The 22,544-nt window shown below is 40.6% G+C and overlaps 1 protein-coding gene across 1 annotated transcript; it reads right to left on the reverse strand.

Annotated features, from left to right (window-relative positions):
- Positions 1 to 16,835: 16,835 nt before the first annotated feature.
- Positions 16,836 to 17,582, reverse strand: LOC120941181 (zinc finger MYM-type protein 1-like). Its single transcript, XM_040354469.1, has one exon. It carries the CDS (start codon positions 17,580 to 17,582, stop codon positions 16,836 to 16,838), a length of 747 nt encoding a protein of 248 aa, XP_040210403.1.
- Between the last annotated feature and the right edge of the window lie 4,962 nt (positions 17,583 to 22,544).

Here is a 22,544-nt window from a genome sequence, read left to right on the forward strand (position 1 = left end):
TTCACAGCAGGGTGTTCCAGCGCCCACCAAGACTAACTGTGAGGGCTTACAGTGTTGTGGCAACACCAACACCTAGGGCCCAAATTTCTGCAGGGTATATACGGCAGGCCCCTACTTTCAAACATCCAACTTACAAATGACTCCTACTTGCAAACGGAAGGAGACAACAGGAAGTTAGAGGAAATCTACCCCTAGGAAGGGAAATTCTCTTCTGTAAAAGGTGTCTCCTGTCCAATGATGCTTTATCACAATTCTTGTTTCACCAAAAAAAAAAAATTTTTTTCAAAAAATATTTTGTCATTGGGACAGAAAGTGAGATGCAATCTTCTGAACAGATGCACACAGACAGCAAAACAAATGTTACAGGGGTGATAACCCTTCTCTATGTTTTCAGAAAAGCTTAAAAAAAGATTTTATGGCTGAAGCTACACTTTAAAGAAGTACCAGTTGAAAATAACAAACAGAGTCTACTTAACAACAAACCTACAGTCCCTGTCTTGCTTGTATACTGCTGTACGAAGTATATAGGGCCAAAGGGGCTTGTAATGACCTGGGAGGAGGGGGGGCGGGGAAACCCATGCTATTTTTCTCAGTGATTTTCATCCATATTGCAGGGACCAGACATTACATTAAAGCTGCAAGCAGTCTTAAAGCGGATCTCCACTCTAAAGTGGAGTCCCGCTGATCGGCACCCTCCCCCCCTCCGGTGTCACATTTGACACCTTTCAGGGGGAGGGGGGTGCAGATACCTGTCTACAGACAGGTATCTGCACCCACTTCCGGCCCTACGATACGGGCAAAAGACGGGTTTTTTCTCTGCTTCCCGTCCGTCCCCCGTTGTATGCTGGGAACACTCGGCTCCCAGCACACAGCGGGAGCCAATCGGTGGGCGCAGCGCGACTCGCGCATGCGCCGTAGGGAACCGGGCAGTGAAGCCGGAGCGCTTCACTTCCTGGTTCCCTCACCGTGGATGGAGGGGGGAGCAGCAGGGTGACGAGCGATCGCTCGTCATCTGCTGCGATCGGCGCTGGACTCGTCCTTATATTAAAAGTCAGCAGCTGCAGTATTTGTAGCTGCTGGCTTTTAATATATTTTTTTAGTGGCACATCCGCTTTAAATTACTTTTTCTTATAGTAATATCATTTTGTGCAGGGACAGTTCTAAACACGTGCCACTACTATAGACACCCAGCAGGTACAATATTTAAAGGAATTTTTCAAAAAAATGTTTCACTTTGCATCATTAAATTCGCTGCTCCAGAAAAAACAACCGTTTTTAAAACTTTTTTTCCATTGATGCATGTTCCTTGGGGCAAGACCCGGGTTCTCAAAGACGTTTTCCGACAATAACTTGCATATTGGGCTTTAAAATGAGCACTTTTGAATTCGAATGTTCGAGTCCCATTGACGTCAATGGGGTTCTAAATGTTCGTGCGAACGTTCGGTTCGTTTGAAGGTTCTGGTGCGAACTGAACGGGGGGGTGTTCGGCTCATCCCTAGTGGGCATGAGACCATAAGCTAAGATGAAGAGGCGTTTTTAAGCTGCTGTAGGGATGTAGGGAATCCGTGGCCCTAAAAAATTATATTTAGATCATTGTTGCAGTTGCAGAGATATTACCCTTGCCATCCGAGGATGTTTATAAACATATGTCAAACGGGAAGTGGTTTAGCTTTGACTAAAAAACTTGGAAGCTGATTGGTTTTTATGCAGAACGGCACCAGATTTTGCACTCTCCAGTTTTAGTAAATGAATCAATTAAATAGTTTAACCTTATGTCAATACAAGAAGCAGGAAAATTGACTATTTTCTATATGGGCAATTATTTTGATTTATATTTGTGGTGATAGTAACTTTAGCTTGATGATCTATATGGAAATGCCTTAAAATACATTTTCCCATTAGTGGAAATAATAATCTATTAGTTGAAATGTCTTTCTCATGCATACTTATTCTGCCGAGAAAGAAGGGGCTTTTGTGGCCAGGTCAGAGGGGCTTACCGAACTGAACAATGTGAAAATGTTTAGACCCTACTGAATTAAAGGATAAGTTCACCTTTGGGAACATGTTACATGTTCCACCCATTTTTGGGTGGAACGTGTAACATGTTCCAACTGTAAGACTGCTGCCTGCTCTACAGCATAGAGTGACAGCTACAGTAGTGTGGGATCTTCTCGCCCACTTGCTTTTACAATTGTTTTTAAAATGTAGCCATGCGGGGCTCTGTCTGCCTGGCCAAGTCATTCATTCACAGGATTCTGTGAATGTAAAACTACAGGTCCCGACAGCCTTTACAACTGTCAGCTTGCAGTTCTCAATGAACCACAATGCTGTTGAGCACTTGGAAGTTTATTCTCTCTTCCTGTCAGAGTGTATCTGCTTGCCCATATGAGGTGCAAGCACACAGATACACTGACATCGTCTGCAAGAGCCCTGAATTGCACCCACAATTTGATGATCGTAGGTGCACTGTTTTTTTAGGCCAGAAAACTTTTTTTAATATTTTAGGCTGGTAATAAAAATAACAAATGAAAATTGTTTTACCTGCAAAAAGATGTGCATTTATTTTAAGGTGAACTTATCCTTTAAGTAGAAGTGAAGCTTCTAGAATGGAAATTATTAGTGCAATGCCTATCTGCCTTTGTAGTATATCCATGCCAAGATTCAAGATGTAAAAATGAATTTGGTTTAGAAAATAAAATATTTGTCCATTAAAATTGTAAAATGAATTTGGTTTAGAAAATATAATGTTTATCCATTAAAATGTAGAATGAATTTGGTTGAGAAAATAAAATGTTTGTTCATTAAAATGTAAATTATATGTTACAACTATATTGAGTTTCATACAATTTTCAATGCAACATTTTTGCATTTAAATTTAAATGTAATTACATAAAAAATGTCAGCTTTACCAAGATATCATCCTTTCCAATGACCTTATCTTAGCAGCTGTCATTTGTAAATTTTACTTTGGGTTACCTTAACAGTTCCATTGTGGCAAAACCTTTTTTTTTATTTTTTTTATAAAGCAGTAAATGAGCCAAATTGCAAATAGTGTTCAATGTCAGCAGCTGAGGCCAGTAAATGATCTTTTAAATGAACATAAACACTATGAAGCCAGCACTCATAAAACAGGACCAGCCATCTGGTGATAATGTTGATAGTGATTATTAGGGAGATTAGATTGCTTTTTGTCACCAGTCCAATGCAAAAGAAAATAGTGCTATAAAATTACGGTCTGAATGCTTTAAAATTTCTGTGTTGTTTGTCATTTGTTTTCTTAGTAACTAATGTTTATTTATGAATCGCAAAAGATGATTTTTTTTTAAAGCAAGTACTTCTAATCCCATTCCCTTTCCAGCTGGCCTTTTTAAAGCAATGACCCACTACTGGCTATTTTTTTTGCTGACAGTCTTTTTAAAATGTGCATTTTGGGAAGAAGCGCACAGTATGTGCTTGATCATGCAATCAAGGTAAAATCGGTATTTATCCAACTGCAGTCCATCCTACATTTAGAGAAAAACATTGTATTTGTTTTCTAAAATAATCCATTCTTCCAAACATATTTGGAATTCAGAGGATCTCAATCTCGTATGCCCTGTACACACAATCGGTTCATCCGATGAAAACGGTCTGATGGATTTTTTCATCAGATATCCGATGAAGCTGACTTTCATCAGTCGTGCCTACACACCATCGGTTAAAAAAACGATCGTTTCAGAACGCGGTGACGTAAAACACAACGACGTGCTGAGAAAAATGAAGTTCAATGCTTCCGAGCATGCGTCGACTTGATTCTGAGAATGCGTGGATTTTTAACCGATGGATTTCCCCACAGACGATCCTTTTTTTCCTATCGGTAAGTTAACCATCAGATAATTTTAAAACAAGTTCCTAGTTTTTTAACCGATGGATAAATAACTGATGGGGCCCACACACGATCGGTTAGTCTGATGAGAACGGTCCATCAGACCGTTTTCATCAGACAAACCGATCGTGTGTATGCGGCATTACATTTATGTATTTGTTATCACAGTCATCTTTGAAGGATCTATTCCCTGCATCTGCTGTCACAATTTGAAAAGTATGCGGCCCCCCAAACAGTCAAGTCATTTATTCACAGAGATCTGTGAATAAATTAATTACAAGTATCGGCAGAATTTGCAGCTGATAGCATGTAACTCTGTCATGGTGTAACTGCCTGCTCGTACGAGGTACAATCAGACAGATACACTTACAGTCGATCATCAGATTTGCAGGCTCCTAAATAAAAGAATAATACATGCACATTTATTTATTTGCAAAAAAAATGTGCAGATATTATTTTTTTTTAGAAATGTGAACTTTAAATAAAAAAATTGGAAACCAGTCTATAAATATCAATCTGTGTAATAACGTATAAGAACAGTAAATGCTTCCCAGTAAAAGATGTAATATCAACAGTGGAAAACAAAACAAGGTAAATAACAGTGTTCATAACATTAAAAAATAAAATAAAAATCATCAGCTAGGCCCTGGGGTATGAGCATGGTCCCAGATAATAGTATTTGTCCATTAGAAATTAACAGAAACAAATTCCAGACTTGGACATAGTTCAAAGAAAAAGATAAAGGACCAGGTTTCACAATTCTAATGTCATCAGATACGGCAATAAATACAGTATATGATCAGTTGCTGAACCATTCATGGAAAGCAAACATGGTGTGGTTGCATGAAAACCAAGGGCCAGATTCACAAAAGAGATACGACGGCGTATCTCCTGATACGCTGTCGTATCTCTGAGATACGATTGTTGTATCTATGCGCCTGATTCATAGAATCAGGGAATCAGGTTACGCATACATAGCCCTAAGATCCGACAGGTGTAAGTGACTTACACCGTCGGATCTTAGGCTGCAATTCTAGGCCAGCCGCTAGGTGGCGATTCCATTGCGGTCGGTGTAGAATATGCAAATGACTAGTTACGCCGATTCACGAACGTCCGCTTTGCCAGTCGCTCTAAATTGACGTAGTTTCCGTAGAGATACGTCGCGTAAAACTAAGCATGCCCTCTAGGTGGTCTAACCAATGTTAAGTATGGCCGTCGTTCCCGCGTCAAATTTTTAAATTTCACGTCGTTTGCGTAAGTCGTCCGTGAATGTTGCTGGACGCCATTTACGCTAACGTCGAAATCAATGACGTCCTTGCGACGTCATTTAGCGCAATGCACGTCTGGAAATTTTTAGGAACAGAGCATGCGCAGTACGTTCGGCGCGGGAACGCACCTAATTTAAATGGTCCCCGCCCTATTTGAATTAGGCGGGCTTGCGCCGGGCGGATTTACGCTACGCCGCCGCAAGTTTACAGGTAAGTGCTTTGTGAATCAAGCACTTACGCTGTAAACTTGCGGCGGTGTAACGTAAATGGGATACGTTACGCCGCAGCAGCATAACGTATTTCTATGTGAATCTGGCCCCAAATGTCTAACTATCGTTAGTGACACCATGAAAATTATAGTTTATAATGATGACACTTTGACATACAAGGCCAATTGTTTTAGTGAGATATTCGATTCTGGAATCATTGGAGTTGATTTAATAAAGGAGTAGGGCCACTTTGCAGGGAATGTCTAATAATGGCAAAAAAAAAAAAATCTGTATTTTGCATGCACATAACTGTATAATAGAAGATAGTAAAACTTCACCTCATTCACTATGCTAGGGGAAAATTCCCTTGTAAAGTAAAAATTCACTTGGTTAAATGAACAGTGTATACGCCTTTAGTAAAGCAACTAAAATGTATATGTAGCACGATTATCATTATGCAGGGTTTCCAGATTACATGGAATGTCTCAGTATGTTTTTGATTGTAAATAATTTTATCAGGCTTAAAAGAGCAAAGCTGTAGTTTATAATGTCCATCTGCTCTTTCAATTTAAAAAATTAAATTTTTTAATCTACAGTTGAGTAAAGAAAATCAAAAGTGTATTGAAAATTTGCTCTTAATGAAAAATAAAATAAAGAACCCACGCTATGGCAATATTATTAAGATAAAATGTAAATACCGGTATATAATATAATAGGGCTGCTGCTAAAGTGCAAGGTGAATACCCCAAAAATAGTGAATGCATGATTTAAACTCAGTGCTGCTCCTATAAGACTACTAGCATACATGGATCTGTGTAAATATCTATATCACCATGTATAACATAAACTATATAAAATGTATAAAGTGCTCAGTGCTAATATTGTGCAAACATACATTAAATAAAGTCCAATAAAATGTGGTATACTGTGCTGGTGACAAGTTGAAAATTCTCAGGTGGTTTATCGTGCTCCCCTCTTGGTTCCCCACTCCCCACTCACCGGAAAGAGGTTTAAGTGCGCCTGGTTCAGTATGTTGTCTTCAACCAACGGAAGGGGTTGATGTTGCTGGTCATCAAGGAGGGACGCCTCCCATCCTCCACCAAAGTAATTATGGACCCGTACAGATGGTCTGGGTCCCTCAAGTTTAGACAATCAATGTGCATCCATTGTAACAAAGTTAAGCAAAGAGGAAAGAAGAGGTATATAGTGTAATACTGTGAGTTTTTTTTAAAAGGTTCAAAGATTATTACACTTACATCAAAATCTTTAAAATTTTGCAAAATTGCCGCCTTGGCATACAAACAGCCTTCACAGATTCTCCTTGGCTTAACACATTTCACCCCTCCCACTGGGCGTCATCAGAAGTTTATGGAGTCTGTAAAATAGCTGTCTTTTATACTCTAAGTACCACCTACTACACCCAATGACTCCCACTACTCTCATGATGGCACAGTTAAAATTGTTATCACTTCCGCTTTTTGCCGGGAAACCAGAAGTGACGCATCCACCGTAAACGGAAGTGACCGCCGGAACCTTTTGCCTGCCTTTTGTTTCTTTTTTTTTTATTACTTTATCACTTTTTTTTGTAAGCTTGTCATTTTACTTTTTTTTTGTATAATTTTCTTATTTTTAATATTATTTTTCTTATTCTTTACTTTATTATTATTATTTTTTATTTTTTTTACACAATTGGAGGTGACAGGTTCTCTTTATTAACCCTGTCACCTCAGGAGTGGATTGGCATCAGGGACAGGACACAGAAGCCAGGCTAGGCAGCGGGGGGGAGGAGGAGGGGGAACAGAGTCCCGAACATATAGCCAGCCGGAGGGAGGAGGAGGGGGGGGGGACAGAGTCCCGAAGATATATCCAGCAGGACGGAGGTATGTGGGGGAGGGAGGGGGGGGCGGAAGGCTGCTAGAAGGAAATGCAACTCACCGTCGCCCGTATGCTGAAACTGTTTCCACACGCTTCTAGCACACAGCCCCCGCCTCCTCCTAACCCCACGCTGTGATAGACAGAGCACATCTCAGCATTAGAACGTCTTTCTGTTTATCATAGCGTTGGGTTAGGAGCAGGCGGGGCTGTGTGCGAGCAGTGTGTGAAGACAGTTTACCGCTCTGCAGCCACTAGTCATATCGGCAGTTTTAAAGCTGTTTCGGATATATATCGGTGCATCCCTAGTAAAAATTCAATTAAAGTTAAAAATAAAAAAATGTATAAAATAAAATACCTCATGACATTAAATATTACTAATAAAACAATGAATGTCTAGGTCCACATTTAACCCTTTTGGCATTAATGACTGTAATTGGTATATCCATTGGGTTTCATTTTGGGAGATGGCCTGTTTCAAATTTGTGCCCCTCCAATGTTTCTCTACCCTATCAATACCACAAAAGGCAAGTTTCGTTGAATCTCTATTGTTAAATCTCCTAAAATGGAAGCCCTTTTTGTTGTTGTTAATGTGTTCTTGCAACCTCACTTTGAGTTCTCTTGTGTTCCTACCCACATATTGGAGACCACATTCACATTCTAAGAGATGTGTGTGGTGCCACAGGTTATAAATTTGTGAATTTCATATATTTGCCCTGTAGATCTAGATTTAAAATGTGTGATCTTTTTCTTACCACCTTTGCATGTTCTACATACTAAAAATCTACCACATTTAAAGAAGCCTGTTTGGTTAAGGAAAGTGACCAAACTTTTTTTGGGGTAAAAGTCTGTACACACAAACTTTCTTCAAGAAAACAGACAGGAATAGTTATAATCCTACATCCAGTGGACACCATCCGATATGGATTTCGGGGGTGCCCAAAGGCCAGTTGATGAGGATAAAGAGGAATTGTAATTTGCAAGAAGATTATGAAATGCAACCCAATATGTTGATCAATAGATTTGAACAAAAGGGATATAGACGCCAACAACTTATTAAAACACAACAAGAAGAAGGATTAATTTATAGGAAGCAATTGTTTATCCCTAAACCAAAAAAGGAAGGAAAATATGACATGACCTTTTGCACTGAATTTAATAGACAATATAAACAAATAGAAAAAAATCATCAAAACACATTGGACAATTCTACTAAGAGATCCAGTCCTGGCTAAGGCTTTACCACAACGCCCAAAGTTTATCTACAAACACCCCCCAATCTTGAAGGACCAAATTGTCAAAACTATCCCGACCCCAAAAACGTTGGTCAATATTTTGTGTGGCCACCATTATTTTCCAGCGTTGCCTTAGCCCTCTTGTGCATGGAGTTCGGCAGAGCTTCACAGGTTGCCACTTGAGTCTTCTTCCACTCCTCCATGACGACATCACAGAGCTTGTGGATGTTAGAGACCTTGCGCTCCTCCAACTTCCATTTGAGAATGCCCCATAGATGCTTAATAGGGTTTAGGTCTGGAGATATGCTTGGCCAGTCCATCACCTTTACCCTCAGCTTCTTTAGCAAGGCAGTGCTTGTCTTAGAGGTGTGTTCGGGGTCATTATCATGTTGGAATACTGCTCTGTAGCCCAGTTTCCGAAAGAAGGAGATCATGCTCTCATTAGACCACAGGACATTTCAGTAATCCATGTCCTTAGTCTGCTTGTCTTCAGCAAACTGTTTGGGGCTTTCTTGTGCATCATCTTTGTTCTGGGATGACAGCCATGCAGAACAATTTAATGGAGTGTGCTGTGTATGGTCTAAGCACTGACAGGCTAACCCCCCACCACTTCAACCTCTGCAGCAATGCTGGCAGCACTCATACGTTTATTTCCCAAAGACTACCTCTGTATAAGACGCTGAGCACGTGCACTCAACTTCTTTGGTCGACCATGGCGAGGCCTGTTCTGAGTGGAACCTGTCCTGTTAAACCACTGTATGTTCTTGGCCACTGTACTGCAGCTCAGTTTCAGGGTCTCGGCAATCTTCTTATAGCCTAGGCCGTATTTATGTAGAGCAATAATTATTTTTGGATCTTTGCCGTGAGGTGCCATTTTGAACTTCCAGTGACCAGTATGAAAGAATGAGAGCGATAACACCAAATTTAACACACCTGCTCCACATTCACACCTGAGACCTTGTAACACTAACGAGTCACATGACACCGAGGAGGGAAAATGGCTAATTGGGCCCAATTTGGACATTTTCACTTGGTGGTTTAGACATTAATGGCTGAGTTATTTTGAGGGGACAACACATTTACACTGTAATACAAGCTCTAAACTCACTACTTTTACATTGTAGCAAAGTGTTATTTCTTCAGTGTTGTCACATGAAATAAAATATTTACAAAAATGTGAGAGTTGTACTTACTTTTGTGAGATACTGTATATTCTCTCCCCAATTACATCCAAATAAGTTAACAAACTATCCATAGATGTTGTTCTTTGAATGTGGATGAAAAGACCACCCAGGTCGCCATCTCCTACCCTTTTTTATCCATTAAAACCGTGAGGATTTTACACTATTGTGAGTCCCTCTTCTATTTACATATGTTTACCCTGTTTGGCTGAGATGACCGATCGATTCTGAAAAGCTTTGAGTTGGACAAACCGGTGGGAACACCTGCTTCAATTACATCATTATATGCTGTATTTGGTCTCCTAAACAGAGACCAATAGAATTCAGTAAGAGGCAGTGTTTGTCTTTGGTGGAAGTGCCCTTTCTTGTCACCTTTCCTGGGATGCTGTATATATTCTGCACTGGGGACATCTTCACTTGAAACCTTCTGCATGGTGGACTTTTTGGCTCTTTTTTAAGATTCATCTATCAATATATACACGCATTTGTTCATTTAAGGAATTTTTTTCATTTAAGAATTTTTAGCTTCATTTGTTTTACTAAGGACATGTATTTGTATATATATCTTTCACAGAGTATAGTTTATGTCACAGCTCACTGTACATGGTGTCATTCAATTGATATACTGTTTTACAGACAGCGTGTCATATGTATTAGCGCGATCTGCTTTCTGTTTTTGTATCCATAGAACCAACATCATAAAAATTGTTACGTGAAAAGATTCAGGTTTGTTAGGATTGTGAGTTATTAGTTAGGAGAGTCATTATCGAATACCAAATTGATTTAGCAAATGTGGTAAGAACAACAAGTTTATTCTGTCATATTGCATCATAAAGAAACTCTAGAAACTGCAAAGGTTAGCGGAACCCATGTTTTTCCAAGATGCTGACACTGATCACTATGATTGATGTTTATTATTTTTAAATCCCCTGAAACTGGTCATGGCTTACATAGTAGTTTCTGCTTTCTGTCAATAAATGTAGTGTTGAACAACATCTCATATATTTAAGTTTTGCACTTTGCACATGTAGCCTCGACACTGTATGATTTAAATGTCTCAAATGTTTAATTTTTTTTATTCCTTTAATAACCAATTTGTGACCTCAATATGAGTTTTTGAGTCCAAATGTAAAATGCTACTTGCTGTGACCTTGCAGCAGAGAACTTGGAATGCACAACCGTGTGTATTTCTGGTTCTCATAGCCGGTTCACACTGGGGCGACTCGTCAGGCGACTCAGCCACCTGACAAGTCGCGTCCTATTCTATTCAAAAGAACTGCTCTAATAGGAGCGACGCAAGTCGCTCCGACTTAGAAAAAGGCTCTTGTACGACTTTGGGGGCGACTTGGGGCGACTTGCATTGAATGAGTCATTTTGCAAGTCGCCTCTGAAGTCGTCTTCAGGACGCCTTGCCGAGTCGCCCCCGAAGTCGTGCCGCCCCAGTGTGAACCGGCTCTGAGGTTTGATGTCAAACAGATAAATTGTTTGTTTCATGTAGATGCTGCTAAACTTGGTCTGGCCATTTAGGCTTCAAAAAACTATGACCACGAAAGTGTTAACGTTAGATCTGTAGTGGAGAAGGATCTGGGGGTTTTAGTTGATCATAAGCTCAATAATGGCATGCAATGCCAAGCTGCGGTTTCCAAAGCGAGCAAAGTCCTTTCTTGTATTAAGAGAGGTATGGACTCCAGAGACAGAGATATAATTTTGCCCCTGTACAAATCATTAGTAAGACCTCATCTGGAATATGCAGTTCAGTTTTGGGCACCAGTTCTCAAAAAGGACATTGAAGAACTGGAGAAAGTGCAGAGAAGGGCAACCAAACTGATAAGAGGCATGGAGGAGCTCAGCTATGAGTAAGGATTAGAGGAACTGAATTTATTCACTCTTGAGAAGAGGAGAATAAGGGGGGATATGATCAACATGTACAAATATATAAGAGGTCCATACAGTGAACTTGGTGTTGAGTTATTCACTTTACGGTCAACACTGAGGACAAGGGGGCACTCTTTACGTCTAGAGGAAAAGAGATTTCACCTCCAAATACAGAAAGGTTTTTTCACAGTAAGAGCTGTGAAAATGTGGAACAGACTCCCTCCAGAGGTGGTTCTGGCCAACTCAGTAGATTGCTTTAAGAAAGGCCTGGATTCTTTCCTAAATGTACAGAATATAACTGAGTACTAAGATTTGTAGGTAAAGTTGATCCAGGGTAAATCCGATTGCCTCTCGGGGGATCAGGAAGGAATTTTTTCCCCTGCTGTAGCAAATTGGATCATGCTCTGCTGTTTTTTTTTGCCTTCCTCTGGATCAACTGTGGGTATGGAGTTGGGTGTATAGGATTTTACTATGTTTTGTATTTTGTTTTTTTTATTTTTTGTGGTTGAACTGGATGGACTTGTGTCTTTTTTCAACCTGACTAACTATGTAACTATGTAACTATTAAAAAATAAAAAACAAAAATCATGGAATGTTTTCAGACAGTGAAATGTAATACAACCATGGATAGACAGTACTCATATCAGGAGAGAATACAAATGCAATACAAAACCCAATCTCAATGTATTTAAAGTGTGGGAGATGGGAAGTGGATGTAGCGCTGCTTTAATATAAAAAAAAAAAGTGATTCCAAATGTGCTCTGCCTGGGACAGTAACAGCCTGTGATACCTGAATGGAAGACTGTTATTAAAGGTAAGTTTATTACTAAAATCACAGTGTATATTTGGGCATATCTTGTTCTACAGTGGTTGTCTTCATTTCAAGTTTGACTGTATGCTGTGATTTGGATTTTATCTTCAATAAAGAACGTCTTATACAGAGTGCGGCAGTCCAGGACAATTTCCTTTATTGCAAAGCTTGTGCAAAGCCAGCACCTGTTTGTTCAAAGTAGGACGGGAGCTTCTAAAAGACTCAGAGGCTTGGTGAGTGGTAGTCCTTTCTCTGTTCTACAGTGGTTACAGGGCTGCCGAGCCACAGACTTCTGTTATTACCTGCGGGTTTGGTGTGCTTTCAGAAAGTGCACTACATCTGCAACATATAATATAAGTCTATTGCAAAGTGCAGGAAAGCCAAAGTGTGTACTGCACTGCGCCCAAGGTGTGGGTAAACTGCAGCACATCCGTATGAAAGCAGCCCTAGACTGACCCTCCATTCACCTCTATGGAACGGCAGATGTAAATGGACTTATGCCCGTTTACACCCGTCTATCTCAAATCCGATCTGCTAAAAAATAAACAGAAGGGGATCCTTCCCCTTCCATCTGGGCGGATCGGATTGGAGGGCCCATAGAGTAGAATGGGTTGTGTCTGTGTCTATTCTGCATATGCATAGTGGACATGGACCTGTCATCTGCACACTCTATGGGAATGAATACAGAAATCTTTAACCTTTGTGACAGGAAGTCAGGTAAATCTGGGGGTGTTGTCACAGACGGGAGATACATTTCTGCCTTGTTTAGAAAATTCACCAATTACTATCAGGTGTCGGCTGTAGAGGTAGCCAGAAAGGTTTAAGGACGTTGGATAGCTTCAGCTGTTCGGAATGGAAAAATTAAGGCCTCTATAAGTTGTCCAGAGGATTACTACTGAATGCTGCATCCTGAGGCTTGTTGAGTTAAGGAGAGCAGTGAGCTGAGGAAGACTTCTAAAGGTGAAGTGGTTGTTGATATTTTTGCTGTGTGATAAAAAAATCAAAAAGACTATTGTTTTCTGCTGGAAGACCAGCTGTAGGCTGCCCAGCAGTAGGCTGTGCCAGACTCCATAGGTAGGTTCATGTGTTGTGAAGGTAGACTTGCACTTGTTTCCAGCAATATGGAAGAATAAACCATAACCCTTGTTTTTTCAACCACCCACAGCTGCATCTCTGAACACACTCAGGAGTTCACACACCCCCGCTCCCAAGCTAACCCCTTACACCTTCTATAAAAAAATTTCTGTGAGACCAGAAATTATAATTTTGATAAAATATTTTATTTGTTGGTAATAATTGGCCGTAGCTCTTTCATTGTTGGTATTTATAATAAACGTATTAGCACCAAAACATTACTTGCCAATACTCTTACTTATTTCCATAAATTAGTTTAGCCATTACAGCTCAAACTATATACCATACTTACAAACAAATATCCCCACACGCCAGACTTTATTAACAAGTCTTGCACCCCACCCTGGCAAAGGCCAATTCCACACTAGTCTGCAAGTCCAAATTCAATATATCCAGAGCCACATCAGACAAATGAACATTGTCTGAACGATAAAAACCTGGAAGTCTACCTTCCAAGTCAACATGTCTAAAAGACATGCCCCCAATTGAAGGCATAAATTTAGCCATGGCCCTATTAATTTTCTTCCTAATTTTCTCCAAGAACAGTAGATCCGGAGATAAAAAACAAGAAAATCTTGGAATAATTTCGGAAAATATTAATACTGTATTAGGAAGAATTAAATGCAATTGATAGAGGTCAACTTAACTTCTACTTTATAAATCAAGCGTCTTATAATGACCTAAGTCATTACCCCCGTGATGAAAAACAACAGCATCCGGAGGAGGCCATGAGGAATACAATCTATTCAAAGTAGGGCGCAAGTAAAACCTAGACCTTCCGCGCCTACCATACCAACAAATAAAAACATCCTCACTATCCAAACCCAAATTATTACCATAAGAACGAATAGAAGCACGTTTCTTAGCCCAGAACACGTAAGAATGTCCTAAAATCCAAACAGTATGCTTTGATGTACCTGGAATTCAGAAATGGCAAAGGTTAGGTCTAATATAAGTCTTGAAACAATTTAGACTTCCACCCACCCAAGTCCTGGATCGCAGATGTAGACAGACCAAGCCTAGTCGCTTCAGTAGCTGCACCTATTCTGAATGAGTGGGTAGTAATATGCAAATGGTCAAGATTCAGCTTGACTAAACACCGCTTCAGGACTTCAGAAAATTGAAAACGGGTAAGCGGAAGCCCATCAACATGTACAAATAAATGAGATCCACACTTAGGACGAATGGAACAATATTTATACATAAAGTGACAAGCACAAATAGAACTGTCATAAATCTTAGCAATACTAATAATTCAGCCCTTCCCCAGTTGATCAGTTTTACTATGCCTCAAAAAAAAAACTGAATACCATTGCCATTACAAGACAAATCCGAATAGAGTAGGCCATTATAAGCAGTGCCGATCCTGACCTTTCTGGGGCCCTAAGCACAATTCTGCTAAGGGGCCCTCTACCTGACCCGTGATACCGTGAGCTATGTAAACCATTTGCTATTGCCACACAGTCACACCTTACACTTCAGTGCTCCCAATACAATCCTCCCTCCTTTAAACAAAACAATCAAAGAATAAGTACAACAATATAGAACAGAATGAGGTTCAAACAAACAATATTTATTGAATATAGTATTTTCTATAATATTAAAGCGGAGGTTCACCCAAAATTACAAGTATATCTTATAGCCTTCTGGAAATAGCATACATCTTCTAACGCTACATAAAAAAAAATTGCGGTTTAAATACCTAGTTATTTTCCTTTTGATTGCTACTGTCTTATGGGATCTAAGTGTATTTGCTCATTGAGACAATGGAACGCATGCACCGTTGTGGTTGCCATGACAACGGGGCGGGGACTTTCAATGACGCCGCACGTTCTGACGGCAAACCCGGAAGTTCACAGCGCTGCTCAGAGATAACACATATCACCGCATCCAAATGAGTGCTTGTGGGCTTCACATGCCCACAAGCAAAATGGAAACTTCCTTACGCTATTTATATAAGTTATTCTTTCTAAAGAAAACAGACAGCCGATGATTTTAAAAACCAAAACCGTGAGTATTTATCTGCAATGGGGAAAGAATTGAATGAAAAAACCCCAAAAAAACGAATGGCCGTGGAACCTCCGCTTTAAGATAACAAGTGAATATTATTAAATAAGTGAATATTATTGTAAACATAAATAAGAAGAAAATAATAAATTATAACCCTGAACTTTGGCTTTTAGGATTAACTTTGGTCCTCTCTAGAACCTGTGCATTTTTGGCATCAGTATGGGCACCACCAGAATATTTGGACTGTCTAGAAGAAACTAAGAAGAATATTACATAGTTGGTTAAGCAGTCATTTACACTATTTGTCACATTTGAATGTTTGAATTAAAATCTTACTATCAAAATATTCCTTTTCTGCACTTTCTTGAGGCAAAATCATCAATGATGTCATCATAGGACAGGTGTTTTCCCACATCATGATTTATGCTCATGATGGCCAAGCCACTCAAACGTTCCTGTGACATAGAAGACCTCAGGTAGCTTTTGATGAGCTTTAATTTTGAAAAGCTCCTCTCTGATGATGCTACTGTTACAGGCAGTGTCACTGCAATTCTTAGGGCTATCCAAAGATTAGGATAGAGTTCCTCCAAGTTTTTCTGACAGAGAAATGAAAGCAACTCAAATGCAGTCATCTTATCTGATGGCAGATCAGGTAAATTCTGAATCTCGTGTGCCAGATCCATTCCATTGATGTCATAGTCATCTCTAAAGGTTAGAGTATTTTGAACTTCCATGCAGTGAGCCTTTAAAGATTCACTAGACATCTGTGCGGCAGTGCTGAAGTTTAGCAACACTAAAAATTAGAATTTCACCTGGTTGAGTGTATCAAATCTCTCATCCATGGATGTCACAGCAGAGTCGACCACCATGTTAAAGAAGTTGACTTCAAGGTTTTTCAGTGCATCAGTCACTGGTTCATCAGGAGCCTCATAGCTGAAAAGCCTCTTGCTGTTTCTCAGTCTCTTCTCTTTCAGAACAGCCTCCACATTCATTACTTCGCAAATGCTTTTGGCTGTTGTCTGGGCCTCAGAGAATCCAGTTTCCCGGTATGTAGTGAGGGAAGCCTTTGCATTTAGGATTAAATTAACTGCTATATCCAACTGCATTGAGGCAGATTGGAGGAGCTTGTTCACCATGTTTGCAATAGTCAGTATCTCACACCATACGATACAGCAAATCAAGAAGCGGTAAGACCCAACTTCCTCTGCAAGTGCTTGTGCCTCCACTTTGGCCACAGGATCATTGATTGTCTGTCTGGCTTCCAGTAATGCCTCCCGAACCTCAGATGCCTGGTGCCTTATTGCATGAACGCTTTTGAGCCTACTCTCACATATTGTGTCACTCCATGACTTCATGGCTATCTTCACGTGTTTCTTTAAAATACTCCATCTTTGTGTGCCAGCTGAAAAAAGAAGGTGAAGAGCTTTTGCACATGTCCAAAGAACCCTACTGCATCTTTTGAAGATTTGGCAGCATCTGCAATTACAAGGTTTAGAGTATGTGCTCCACATGGGACAAACACGGCTCTGGGTTTTTTTATTCGGAGCAGTCTGGCTTGTACTCCTTGGTTCTTGCCTTTCATGTTGGCCCCACTATCAAAAGCTTGCCCTCTGCAATCTTCAAATGAAATCTTCAGCTCATTCATCTTATTTAAGATGCCAGTGGACAGATTTAAACCTGTTGTAGCCTCAACATTCACAAAGCCCAGAAAGTGCTCCTTGATCTCTGGCTTTCCCTTTAAAGCCACACTTCTCAGAATAATGGACATTTGCTCTTGGTGACTAATGTCAGGTGTACAGTCCAAGATAATGGAGTAGTACTTTGAGTCTCTTATTTGAGTCACTATTGCTTCAAGGATTTTGCCACTCACAATCTGTATTAGCTCATTCTGTGTGTGCTGCCCAAGGTAATGAGCATGTGTCTCTCCATCTTTAATTTTGCTGAGATGGTTTTCCATAATGGGGTCAAATTTTGCCAGTAGTTTAACCTCTTTTAGGAAATTTCCATTATCTGGCTGGAAGAGTTTTTCTGACGAACCCCTGAATGCCAGAGACTGGGTGATACTTATTAAACGTGTAAGGACATCCCGCCATCTCTTTCTTTCAGCCTCGTAAATGGTCATTTGTATCTGGTCAAGAGTCTGTCCCCGACTTAAGCGCAGATCAAGTTCTCTCCACCTAATCATATTTTTTGTGTGTTCAGGACTACTCTCATGGTGTTTCAATACAGCATTGATATTTGACACCTTCTTTTATAATTTTGTTGTCTTTTGTAGAAAAGAGCTTACAGCAAAAACAATAAACAGCATTGTTTTTGATTGAGTATGTAAGCCAGCTCCTTTGAATCTTTTCCCCATTTGATAGTTGTCTCTGTAATAAGCTTGTCTTCTAGACTTGTCTTTAGGGAAAGAAAAATCCAGTCCTGGTTTGAATGGACCTCTGCGCACTATCTCAGTCCTCATAAAGTCTGTTAAGACTGGGGGCCAATCTACTGGGTCATTTGGTGGAGCGGCAACTGTTCTATTTGGGTCTAAGCTGCTTGTATCTACTGCTGGCTGTACACCTCTGGTTGTGCTGCTAGTACTGACTGAGGCTGCCTGTACTTCACCTGGGTCTGTGTTACTAGTACTTGCTGATGACAGCTGTACTGTACTGTCTGAGACTGCCTGTACTTCACCTGGGTCTGTGTTACTAGTACTTGCTGACGACAGCTGTACTGTACTGTCTGAGACTGCCTGTACTTCACCTGGGTCTGTGTTGCTAGTACTTGCTGAGACGGCCTGTACTTCACCTGGGTCTGTGTTGCTAGTACTTGCTGAGACGGCCTGTACTTCACCTGGGTCTGTGTTGCTAGTACTTGCTGAGACGGCCTGTACTTCACCTGGGTCTGTGTTGCTAGTACTTGCTGAGACTGCCTGTACTTCACCTGGGTCTGTGTTGCTAGTACTTGCTGAGACTGCCTGTACTTCACCTCGGTCTGTGTTGCTAGTACTTGCTGAAGACTGTTGTGCTGTTTTTGCTGAAGCTGGCTGTACTGGGTCTGTGCTAGTACTGGCTGTTGAGGCTAGATGTGTAACAACTGAGTCTGTGCTTGTACTGGCTGATGATCCTCCAGCATCTCCTCTACTGACAAACTTAAGCATAGCACCTGCAAATTATAGATAACTAATTTTTATAAGCTGCATCAGACCCAATTAAACTATCTCTCAATTTCCTTTTATACATTTTCAAATATAAAATACTATTTATTATACTATGGCTTGGCTCTTGTAATATTTAAATAGTAAACTAGTGATGCAGATATCAAGAATCCCTGTGATTGATTTTAAGAATTAACTTGTACAAGTGATCATGTAATTCCTGATATCAAAAATAGACATCGGTACATAGAAATTAACTAAGGGGCCCTACTAGTAAAAATAATCAAGAATTCACATTGCAAATAGTAAAAAAAAAATCTAATTCTTGATATAAAAAATGCCTAAAGCCTGATAACACACCTGACGCGGTTATTTTTTCCGAGCTGCAGTAAACAAACACCATTGCACTTTGTCGTTTATCAAACTTAATAAATACTGTATTTATCGGCGTGTAACACACACTTTTTCACCCTAAAAATAGTGTGAAAATCGTGTGTTAAGCGCCGATATATAAAAAAAAAGCATGGTACATTAGAGCTGCACGATTCTGGCCAAAATGAGAATCACAATTTTTTTGCTTAGAATGAAGATCACGATTCGCTCACGATTCTCACGGCGTAAAACCTTTTACATTTATACAAAAAAAAATGGGCTAACTTTCCTGGCTAGTTTTTTTTTATTTCATTAAAGTAACATTTTCCAAAAAAATTGCATTTAAAAAGACGGTTGCGCAAATACAGTGCAACATAAAATATTGCAACAACCGCCATTTTATTCTCTAGGGTCTCTAAACTAAACTATACTAAAAAATTATATAATGTTTGGGGGTTCTAAGTAATTTTCTAGCAAAAAAAAATAATGATTTTAACTTGAAAAGAGCTGTCAGAAAAAGGTTTGGTGTTTAAGTGGTTAAACGTTCCTAATTTACATACAGAAGTCAATGTGAAACAATGTTTAGACTTAACTTTCCACTGACAAAGAATGTTTTCAAAACTTGGCAGATTGCCCAGACTTTGACTTTTGACTGAGAGCAGAGAGGAAATTCTTTGCATACCAAAGTGCAGAGAGAAAATTCTTTTCATGTCAAAGATCGTGAAACCCTGTGTCAAGAATCGCAACGGGAAAAAGATCGCTATAACGATTCTTGATGATTAATCCTGCAGCTCTATGGTACATACTGATTTGAGATTGCATGGCGAGTGCACACCATCGGAGACAGCCTGGGGGACGCGGGAGTCTCCGGCCACTCAGATCCAGCATCGCAGACCTTTGGCAGCCATCCCCCACTGCAGTACACAAACAGGAAGAATGTCTCTCTCACGGCTGTCTAAATTCTCGCGGCTGTCAGAGCATAACAATGTTAACCCTCTGCACAGTTTGCGAGAGTTCACCTGACAGGAATCTGAGGTGACAGATACAAATGATTTCAAATGGCAGAGAGGGAAAAAGAGTGTGGGGATGGGGGGAGTTGAGCAAAGATACACACTGACACATCAAGTAAAAAAAATTGAAAATCAGTCAGCGCAAAAAATAACTCAAACTCCTAACTAAAGCAGCTGAACACTTAGGATCAATATAACACACTCCTAATTTACACTGTCTGACACCCCTTGTCCCAGCCCTGAATATAGCCCAGAATTTTGCAAATCAAAATTCCACCTAAACAATGTAAAAGACAATTGTTAGTTCCCAATAATGGATAGGAGATATGAAATCTGTCATTTATGAAATGAGAAAGAATGTAAAAAATCTATCTCAGTGCCAGTTCACATATGCGCGCTCTGTGATATCGCATGTGATTCGCACCGTACTGCAGTGTAAATCACATGCGATGTCTGTGTGATGCGATTTCAGCCAAACAGATTGTATGGCGGCTGCTATTGCATCACATTCAGACCAAACTCGCACAGGACGCTTTTTGTGGTATACAATGTATGGCTGAAATCGCATTGCTTGGGCATTGCATGTGATCTGCAGTTCTTTATTTAAAATGTAGTTTTTTTCCTGAAACTTCCCTCTTAAAATGAAGGTGCGTGTTATACGCCGGTGCGTGTTATACGCCGATAAATACGGTAATTGTATTTTACTCTCACTTTTGTCAGGCACAAAATTACAAAACACAGCCCTGGAAGTGAATGGCATTGGCAGCTAGACACAGACCAAGAGATGCACTGCCTGACCAGCTAGGTTAGCAAGACCAAAAAAACTATAGAAATGCACATAAACATAACTACTTTGCTGACATCACACTTGGAGAGGAGAGAACACAAGTTTACCTGATTGTTGTTCCCGCAATTCACTCTCATGGTGTTTCTTTTTTCTCTTTTCGTGACCAGAAGGATAGTTTTCTTTCATTTTGTCATGGATGTTGTAAACATTAGTGTAATAGTGTCGTTCGTGCTAAATGTGAGTAAACAAATGTCACTGTGTGTTAGAAATAATAGTAAAGTGAAAAAAATTGCAGCAAAACCTTAAGCCACGTACACGCTACCATTTTTCATGTCATGGAAAAAAACAATGTTTTGCTTGACATTATTCCTCTCAAGCCTGATTGCATACACATGATCGTGAATAAAAAAATGCTTGAGCAAAGCGCGGTGACGTACAACACGTACGACGGCACTATAAAGGGGAAGTTCCATTCGATTGGCGCCACCCTTTGGGCTGATTATGCAAATTTCCCTTCTCATAACTTGCTTCTGAGCATGCACGTTCCCCCCCCCCCCCATCGTTAAAGCCTACACACGACCATTTTTCACAACGTGAAAAACGACGAGAAAAAATAGAGCATGTTCTAAATTTTTAATGCACATTTTTCACATCGAGAAAAATGCTCTGGAGCCTACACATGACCATTTTTAATGACCAATTTAAAAAATGGCATTTTTCTTGTCATGAAAAACGGTCGTGTGTACGCGGCATGACAGTGTTTACCAGTACACAGTGGCGGTGCGTCCATAGTGGGCGCAGGAGCGCCGCCCCCTCTCGCTCCTGCACTGCAACAGAAAGCAATACATGCCGCCCACTATTCAGGGGGTCGGACCCCTGGCGAGCGCCAACCATTTGAATAACGGTAGCTGGTTGGCTGTGTGGAAGTGTCTATCAGAGCCACCGGTTCTGATAGTCTTTCTGATTACAGCCTGTGGGCTGTGATTGGCTTCCAAATAGTTAACCAGGGGAAGCACGGTGCGTGCATTCCCTGGTTAACACTGACACGCATCTCCGTAAATCAGGTTCACCGGATCTGGTTACCAGTAACCTGATTGGCTGAAGCAACATCGAGGGCGGGAGAAGACATCGAGGGATCGTGAAGGAGGGTGGCTGACCGAGAAAGGTAAGTGCCGGGCGGGGGGCAATCTGGCGTCATTTTAAGGGGCAATCTGATGGCAATTGATGGGCACAATGGCATGGCACAGTGGCTGCGTTTGGCATGGCACAGTGGCGACAATGGCATGGCATAGTGGCGACAATTGATGGGCACAGTGGCTGCGTTTGATGACATGGCACAGTGGCGACAATTGATGGGCACAGTGGCATGGCACAGTGGCTGCATTTGGCATGGCAAAGTGGCAACAATGGCATGGCACAGTGGTCGACAATTGATGACATGGCACAGTGGCGACAATTGATGGGCACAGTGGCGACAATTGCTGGCACAGTAGCTGCGTTTGATGGCATGGCACAGTGGCAACAATTGATGGGCACAGTGGCATGGCACAGTGGCTGCGATTGGCATGGCACAGTGGCAACAATGGCATGGCACAGTGGTGACAATTGATGGCATGGCACAGTGGCGACAATTTGGCACATTTATATCATTTGTGGCCCCCTGGTACATCTTATGCACAGGCTAACAATTGATTGAAACACAGGCTCATATATTGTGCATAGTCTGCACACAAATTCCTGACCTGGTCACAGCAGCCTGCTTCTCCACCCAATCCC

This window comes from Rana temporaria, chromosome 5 (genome assembly GCF_905171775.1).
Source record: "Rana temporaria chromosome 5, aRanTem1.1, whole genome shotgun sequence".
NCBI lineage: Eukaryota > Metazoa > Chordata > Amphibia > Anura > Ranidae > Rana > Rana temporaria.

What these genes read in the sequence shown, in the direction of transcription:
- LOC120941181 (XM_040354469.1), bottom strand. Translation starts at nt 17,582, where the DNA reads ATGACCATTTACGAGGCTGAAAGAAAGAGATGGCGGGATGTCCTTACA.